At 44.1% G+C, this 8,450-nt stretch overlaps 2 protein-coding genes across 2 annotated transcripts; both read left to right on the top strand.

The window, feature by feature from the left end:
• The first annotated feature begins 469 nt into the window (after positions 1-469).
• Positions 470-4,413, top strand: LOC116209688 (transcription factor SPATULA). Its single transcript, XM_031543420.1, has 8 exons — positions 470-956; positions 1,542-1,646; positions 1,787-1,852; positions 1,956-2,021; positions 3,089-3,379; positions 3,675-3,783; positions 3,891-3,983; positions 4,084-4,413. Exons 1-8 carry the CDS (start codon positions 567-569, stop codon positions 4,086-4,088), a joined length of 1,125 nt encoding a protein of 374 aa, XP_031399280.1. The 5' UTR covers positions 470-566; the 3' UTR covers positions 4,089-4,413.
• Positions 4,414-5,397: 984 nt separating this feature from the next.
• Positions 5,398-8,101, top strand: LOC116209496 (subtilisin-like protease SBT1.9). Its single transcript, XM_031543149.1, has one exon. The coding sequence runs from the start codon at positions 5,627-5,629 to the stop codon at positions 7,940-7,942; it is 2,316 nt and encodes a 771-aa protein (XP_031399009.1). The 5' UTR covers positions 5,398-5,626; the 3' UTR covers positions 7,943-8,101.
• Positions 8,102-8,450: the final 349 nt, after the last annotated feature.

The raw sequence follows: 8,450 nt of genomic DNA, 5'->3' as shown, positions 1-8,450 counted from the left end.
TGAAATGGTAATAGAGTTAAAGTACACTCCGTTACCAAACATCACGTAAATATCTCATCGAAGAAATGAATAATGAGTATTGACCAATCGATTATATCGAATCCTATAGTTTTGCAAACGGAATAACGTCACAAGTGAAGCACCGAGCACGGAGATCCCGCGGGCGCCGAGCACCACCACTTAAAGACGTATAAAGTAATAATGACGTAACTTAAGAGCTCTGAGGCGGTTTGACTAGGAGCGCGCGACAACCGTGGCATGTTTCGAGATAATCATCAAGTTAATGGCGTGACAAATCTTGTCAAGAACATCTATGCATCAGGAGCCATACCGAGACCACCGTATATTAGTCAGATGGTTTAAGAGATTTAGCGATTAACCCGATCGTGAACATTGATTTATCAAAAAAGAAAATTTTAACAAAATATATATTGAGAAAGGAAACCAAACCAGCAAAACTGCTACAACAAAACCCATGAGCTGAGCTGAGCTGAGCTGAGCTGAGCCCCCATTAACTTTGAACCAGAAAACTGATATTCTCTCTCCCGAGGGAGAGAGAGAGAGGAATGGGGGAAGAGAGTATGGAGGAGAAGGCCAGCTGTTCCTCCACCGCCAACGCCACCGCCAACGCCAACGCCAACGCCGCTCCCACTCCCTCACCCGACGACATCTCTCACTTCCTCCACTACTTCCTCCTCCGCTCCTCTTCCTCCTCTTCCTCTTCTTCGCATGCTCAGAGGGACCCACATCATCAGCAGCTCCACTCTCTTTTCCTATCTTCTGACATCCACCGGCCCCCACCTGGCCTTCCACCCGCCGGGGACGCGATCCATGCCGCGGACTCCTCCGCCGGCGGAGGTGGCGTGTACCTCCCCTCTGCTAGTGGCCCCCACGCGCCGTCATCCTCAGTGGGGGCCAGCGAGAACGAGACGGATGAGTACGATTGTGAAAGCGAGGTATGAAGTAAAAACTTCAACTTTAAAGATATGAGCAGGATTAAAAAACCATAATTAAATTTCTTAATTTGATCCAAATGGGTGTCTGATGTCTCGCAAAATGACTAGATTATCCCCCCTAACATCTCGCTTTGCTGTCGGATTAGTAATAATTATCGAGGATTCTGTTGGGAATCTTCTAATACAGCCACCGTTTGTAATTATAAGTCCTCTATATAAATCTCCATGTTGTTGGATTATTCAACTGGGGAGATGAGAACATAAAGTTCCAATCTTTGGACCGGACTGGGGGAGCTCTGCTTTGTTGGCCGTTGGCAGGGAAATGCGGCAGAAAGTACAATACGAAGATCTTGGGGACCTTAGTCCTTGGATTTTCATGATTTGACTGGTCTGCTAAAGTGAGCAAATGACGTTAAGCCAGTTATGATTTCAACTTAAGAAGATGGCCCAGAGGCTTCTTTTGATACAGTTTCCTGCTTTCCTTGAAAGGAGAACTTCATGGCTCGGTTTTCAAGTGCATGTTTGTTGTTTCTTGCCTGGAGTTCATCATTTTTACTGAATTAGTTTCATGATATATTTTTGTAGGAGGGTCTGGAGGCATTGCTGGAGGATATTCCGCCAAAGCTGAATCCTTCGCGAAGCTCGTCCAAGAGAAGCAGAACTGCTGAGGTTCATAACTTGTCGGAAAAGGTCGATTTCTGTCTGCTTAGCCCTTCTCTCTGTCTCTCTCTGATCTCTATCTTTTTTGTCCAATTTATTGCATGTATCGGTCTGGTTTTGAAGCTAAACTCAATGTGTTGCTGTTTGTCTTTGATGGCTGTGGCTGGCAGAGGAGAAGGAGCAGGATTAATGAGAAAATGAAAGCATTGCAAAGTCTAATTCCAAACTCTAACAAGGTAAGAAAGCTTTCCCCTGCTGATGTCATTTTGCAGCAAGCATGTTTTCCAGATTTCTTAAGCTATTATTGTTATAGTATAATTTGCTCTTTCTGAATGACAGACTGATAAGGCTTCCATGCTAGATGAAGCTATTGAGTACCTCAAGCAGCTTCAACTCCAAGTTCAGGTTCATGCTCTATTCTAGGCATTCCAACTTTGTCAGGATTTTTCTCGTCCCGCTAGTGGACAATCTCTTCAGTTTATTTTAGAATTTTTGTATCATGGAATTGGTTGGATGTTTACTTTGATTTCCGCCGTCAAAAAGTCCTATTTTCTCCAAGGATCTCTCCTTTACTTTCTTCATTTGATATTTTGAAGCATTGCCCACCTTTATATCATTTTGATGAACGTAATATTTGTCTTAAGAAGGGCTAATTGGTGAACTTTCCACTGTAGTTTCTGAAGAGCAATTTTTTTCTTCCTGAAGACGTGAGAATTTTGTTCTCTTAGCTTGCAATAGTTTCATGATTTCAAATGTTGTAAACTTTTTGGTATAATTTTCATGGTGAACATCATTGCAGAGCTTATCATGTGATTTTCATAATAGAGTGGGTAACTTTATGTAATTATGTGTTTGGAAATATTCTTCAAGTATGATTTCTGTCTGCATAACCAGAAGCTGACACCTTTTTGTTAAGAAATGCAATGCATATCTATTTAAATCTGGGACGTTAAACATTAGCTTTCTTTGATGTGATCATAGTGTGCAATCATGTTGAGCCAAGCTGGTTATTTGGGCCCAAGCTCAACTTAGTTCAGTTTGAGCTTGACCATCTATAACTTTTGGACTCAAGATCTTCTTGGTTCATCCTGATTTCCTAGACCATCCAAAATAGGTCGAACTCAGACTAAATTAAAGCCTGAAGTTCATCTGGCTCGTCTGAAGTTGAACTCAAGCACAGCTCATATTTACAATAACTTGACAAAATGCAGCTATATTTGTAAGTATGATGTAGATAATTTGAGAAATAGCATTGCAATAGAAGTTTGCTTAAGCTTGTGAACGTCCGACCTGAGGTATGAGAGGTTGAGCTCGGGTTAATAGACTGGAAGTTTAGCTTGAGCTCAAAAGGATCAAGTGAAATTCATGTACCCATCTAGTTCCTGGGCTGTTAATTAGTAATATCACTGCATTCCACCCAATATGTGCGTTCAGCTAACTTATTGTTTCTCTTTTTTAATTTGTATTTGTAGATGTTATCGATGAGAAATGGGTTGACATTGCACCCGATGTGCGTGCCTGGGGTTTTACAGCCCATCCAAATCCCACAAATGAGAGCGCTGTTTGGTGAAGAGAATGAAAATTTGCATACCAATCCTATCAATCAAGAAACGCCCACGCAGCAAACAACTTTTGGTCCGCCTGATCAACACACATCAATTGAGCCACCTTTGACAAATATGTTTGATAGTGGTCCTACATTTGGATTAGAATCGTCCCTGCCGATCCACCCAGGTCCCTATCAGTTGAACTCAGCTTCTGAGGTAAGTTCAAGCATGATTTTCACCACCAACTGAGCCTCTTATTTTCAATCATGTGCATGAATTACTGAATCTGCCCTTTCATCTCAACGCAATTATGCGGCTGATCACCAAACTCCATGCAAAAATATTACAGTGTTGATAACTTCTGGGGAAGAATTGAGAGGGTTTGTCCTTACTTTGAGAGGAAAATTGAGATAGATTACAGGGGTCATTTTGAGACGGCGCTCTAATCACGTAGGGCAGATTTGCTTCTCATTGGTGAGGTGAATGATGCAAATATGTATGTGATCTTCAGGAAATTGGCAGAGAAAATATGCTGAGACATCGACAGTCAAATGTCAATCACCCGGACACGTGTCTGTTAGGTGGGCCGTCAAGATATACATATTCTTTACCCAAAACTGGTACGTGGGGCTTCTTATTATTAGTCAGCTTCCTATTATTAGTCAGGTAGTTAAATTACTCTTGAGCTGTATATCTGATCTGCCTGTCTCGTTAACTTGTCGAAAAGATTACGAAGTGGGAGCAAGAGCAGCTGCTTCACTTCCCTTTGGTTCACAACCATCTACTAACCTAAAAATATCAGGGCAAGACCAATCTCAAGGTGACTGCCCAATTCTTCATCTTGAAGTTTAAGATTTGTGGTTCATAGTTTCTACCTGTATTTGCTGATTATGCCGTATGTTGCATATGCTGTTCCTCAGGCTGATGGTTTTAGCAAGACATTCGGGGACAATGGAGTCATGGAGAACATATGGATGCTGATTTTGAGTCTGGTGAAGTCAGGATTAGAAAATGGCCACAACAGGCTTTATATATGCTATGTTGGGCTCAGGAATAAGTTGTTTTTGAGAGGTGTTGTAATTTCTTTGTCTAATACATCTCTCATCTGATCTGATGTTATACATAACATTGTTCGATGACATGAACTGTGTTCACTAACAAACCGAGCTGAACGATACTTGTTTATGAGGTTTCCTGCTTTGGTAATTTCAGCTACAAATATACCACTTGATATGTTTTTGCTAAGTCAAGTCACAGTGAAATCCATATATTTTAATATCTAAGCCGAAGCAATTCTTGTTATGCAACATTTGTGATCCTCCGGTGTGATTCGGCTAAGCAGTGATGGACATGCATACATCTGGGCCCAAAAAAAAAGAAAAAAGAATGGAGGCCATGGGATGCGTATGAAGCTTATGATGAGTTGAGCTTCGGTACATGATACGATCATCGGTGTTGACAATCAGCTAGGGAACCAATTATTACATCACTATCTGGTTCTCAAGCGCCTCAATCAGCTCGCGAAAGTGATGTTAATGCAAGGCCAAGTTAATCATGGCGAAGCTATCCCATCTTGAGCCAAAAGGCATGGCTCCTTTAGCCTTTACATTTGGCATGCTTTCAATCCTAGCTTTCCATGGAGTGGAAAAATTCTAATTCCAGTTTAGGATAGGAAATTGAAAATTGGAGTTCGAGTTAAAGCTGCTAACATGATGGATTATCATTGCTATAACTTTCGAGAGGATATACATATATAAACCAGCAAGGACGCTTTGTCATAATTGAAGCGAATCTACATATGGTCTATCTTCAAATTGGCTACTTCCTTATCGATGAAGGAACCCACGTATGATTTAAGGAAATCATCCCCGTATGGAATCTGACAAAACATAGCTGGCTATATTGTTCTCGAAATTCACTTCCTAATCATGGAACGAGTTGGAGCTCCAAACCTTTGTCTTATGCGATTGGCGATAGAAGGGGACAGCTCTAAGCAGAAGACGTGTGAAAATCCATGAAATAGGCTCCAAACGTTGTTGAGTCTAAACCGTAGGAAGGACGGCAACTCTTCCGTCTAATATCAAATGAGAGATTCTTACTAAGAACGAGGACATGACATCGATTCAAACGGATTAGACTGGCCATGTCATATCTGAATATGTCTGATTAGGAGGAGCAAATCGACTTAATCCGAAGATTTTCTCTAATAATTCGATGGAAACACTTGAAAAAGAAAGTAAATAGTGGGCTAAGTTAATGCTTCAAATGTATTATATTCCTAATGATGGACCAATGCAAAGTAAGAGAAAAGGCATTGAGGTATTGAGGTGTTTGCCACTATGCCAGCACTGTCCTTTTCGTTTTAAGTAAAAAGCAGGATGGAGCTAAAGTGTGATGCTTTACTGACATATATTTGAGGCCTGACTTTTGAATTGCAGCAAAGATTTGCTCAAGCCGTCCTCAATGGATGCTTCATCCATGTTTGCTGTCTCTCTCTGCACGCTCTGCCTTGTTATAATCTCGCCGACATTTGCTTCTTCTACAGGACGACAACCTCGGACTTCCTACATCATTCACATGAATGTTCAGTCGATGCCCAAGGTGTTCTCTGATCACCATAACTGGTACTTGAACACTCTCTCCTCTGTCTCAGAAAACAGAGGAGAAATTCCCTCCCACAAGCTCATCTATACCTACTCAAGTTCCCTCCATGGCTTCAGTGCAACCCTTTCCCCGGCCGAGCTCGATGCGCTCAAGGAATCCCTGGGATTCGTTTCTTGCACGGTCGATCGCCCCCTGGAGCTCCATACCACCCACACTCCTGAGTTCCTGGGCCTTGGACCGGCCTTGGGGGCATGGCCTGCTTCCAGGTATGGCGAAGATGTCATTATCGGGTTCGTGGACACGGGAGTATGGCCCGATAGTCTGAGCTTCCATGATGAAGGAATAGGTTCGATCCCGCTAAGATGGAGAGGGGCGTGTGAGTCCGGTATGGGATTCAAACCTTCCTCTTGCAACCGGAAGCTCATCGGGGCTCGGTTTTTTAACAAGGGTCTATTAGCTAACCGACCCAATGGGACCCTCTCGATGAGCTCTGGCCTTGACACGGCGGGACACGGCACACATACCTCGTCCACTGCCGCCGGGAACTTTGTCAAAGGCGTGTCTTATTTTGGTTACGCCAGTGGCACGGCCAAAGGGGTGGCCCCACATGCTCGAATAGCCATGTACAAGGCCGTCTGGACTCACGGGGTTTACTCTTCCGACGTGATTGCTGCGATAGACCGGGCGATTGAGGACGGTGTCGATGTGCTGTCCCTGTCATTGGGGTTTAGTTCGGGAGGCTCTTTCCTGGGAGATGACCCAATTGCAGTAGCCACATTTGCTGCCATGGAGAAGGGGCTCTTCGTGGCGGCATCGGCTGGTAATGATGGACCGCTGCATTGGTCCTTAATGAATGGCGCTCCATGGATTATGACAGTAGGGGCTGGCACTATCGACCGAGAATTTTACGGAATGTTAACCTTAGGGAGTGGAGCCACCATCACCTTCCCATCGTTGTATCCGGGAAAACCTTTCCTGGGTCCACTGGACATCGTGTTTATGGGAGCGTGTGATGATGTGCCTAAGTTAGAGAGCGTTCGAGGCAAGATGATAGTTTGCAAAGACAAGCTAGGGATCAACGCACAAGTCGAGAAGGCCATGACCGCAAGAGTTACCGCAGCTGTTTTCATCACCGAGGTATCGGTATCAGAATTTTACACCCGGAGCTCATTTCCGGCTGCTTTTGTAGGGCTCCGGGATGGACAAATCCTAATGGACTACATCCAACGAAGTAGTATTCCTAAAGGAAGGCTAGTGTTTCAGAAGACAAGGATCGGAACGAGGCCAGCTCCAAGAGTGGAGATATATAGCTCCCGAGGCCCGTTCGTGAGCTGCCCGAATATCCTAAAACCCGACCTTATCGCCCCCGGCACACAAGTTTTGGCATCATGGGCACCGCAGACTCCCGTAGGAGAGGTAAAGTCGGGTAGTTTATATAGCACTTTCAACCTTGTCACAGGCACCTCGATGGCCGCTCCCCATGTGGCTGGTGCAGCAGCCCTGGTAAAGTCCGTGCACCCGGACTGGAGCCCTGCGGCAATCCGGTCAGCCCTCATGACCACGGCCTACTTACTCGACAACACACGGACACCCATCAAAGATATCGCAAACTACAACCTCCCTGCGAGCCCTCTCGATATCGGATCGGGCCACATCAATCTCAGCAGGGCGCTCGACCCCGGTCTTATATACGACGAGAACCCACAGGGATACATATCCTTCCTTTGTGGGATGAACTACAGACCGAAGCAGCTGCTAGCCATCACGAGGTCGGTCTCTCACTGCATAAAACGATCCTTGGACCTGAACTACCCATCGTTCATCGCATTCACGGACAGGGAAGGATCGCATTCAGGTGGCAACTTCGTGAAGGAATTTTGGAGGACGGTGACGAATGTGGGGAATGACAGATCAGCCTATGCAGCCAAGGTGATTGGCTTGGAAGGGATAAGGGTCCGAGTGGAGCCAGACAGGCTAATGTTTAAGCAAAAGAATGAGAAGTTGCGGTACAAGCTAACGTTAGAGGGTCCAAGGTTGTCGGCAGAAGAAGTGGTTCATGGGTCTTTGATTTGGGTGGAGGATAGTGGCAGATACAGTGCGAGCAGTCCCATTGTGGTCACAAGCCTCGTGCAAGAATCTCCCTTCATTAGGTCAAAAAGCGATAGGCAAGTGTAGACTTTGGTCCACTCTCCATGATCATATCAAATCCTAGAGTTGTTGATGAAGTGACAAAGATGTGACCCTTGTTTAACTCATTTCTTATGTCTATATTCTCTTGCTGCCTCTATACTATGTCGTTTGTCGTTGGTCATCCTTATAATTGATTTCTTATAATACACTTTCTGAATATTGAACGCATTACAGAGATATCTGTATAAAAAAATCAAGCATTTAGAAGTTAACAACAATATCCCTTGAATCAAAATCATAGCCGTAAAGCCATTTTATCGATCAAATTCAGCCGTGCTCTCTTCATTAATGATCGAAAATACAAGTACAAGAGAAACAATTATCAAGGCCTAAAAATTGAGTACAGAGACTCAAAGCAATAGGCACACAGGCCTGGAATGAAAACCAAATAGGCTAATAAGCATCAAAATTCAACACTCCAATTTGTCATGAGCTGCTTCTAGAGTAGAGTCTTAACTCTTTCTTGAACATTCCTAAACCCCAAGAACCGACC

The sequence above is a fragment of the Punica granatum genome, chromosome 5, assembly GCF_007655135.1.
Source record: "Punica granatum isolate Tunisia-2019 chromosome 5, ASM765513v2, whole genome shotgun sequence".
NCBI classification, from domain to species: Eukaryota; Viridiplantae; Streptophyta; class Magnoliopsida; order Myrtales; family Lythraceae; genus Punica; species Punica granatum.
This window is presented reverse-complemented; position numbering and strand designations above follow the sequence as displayed.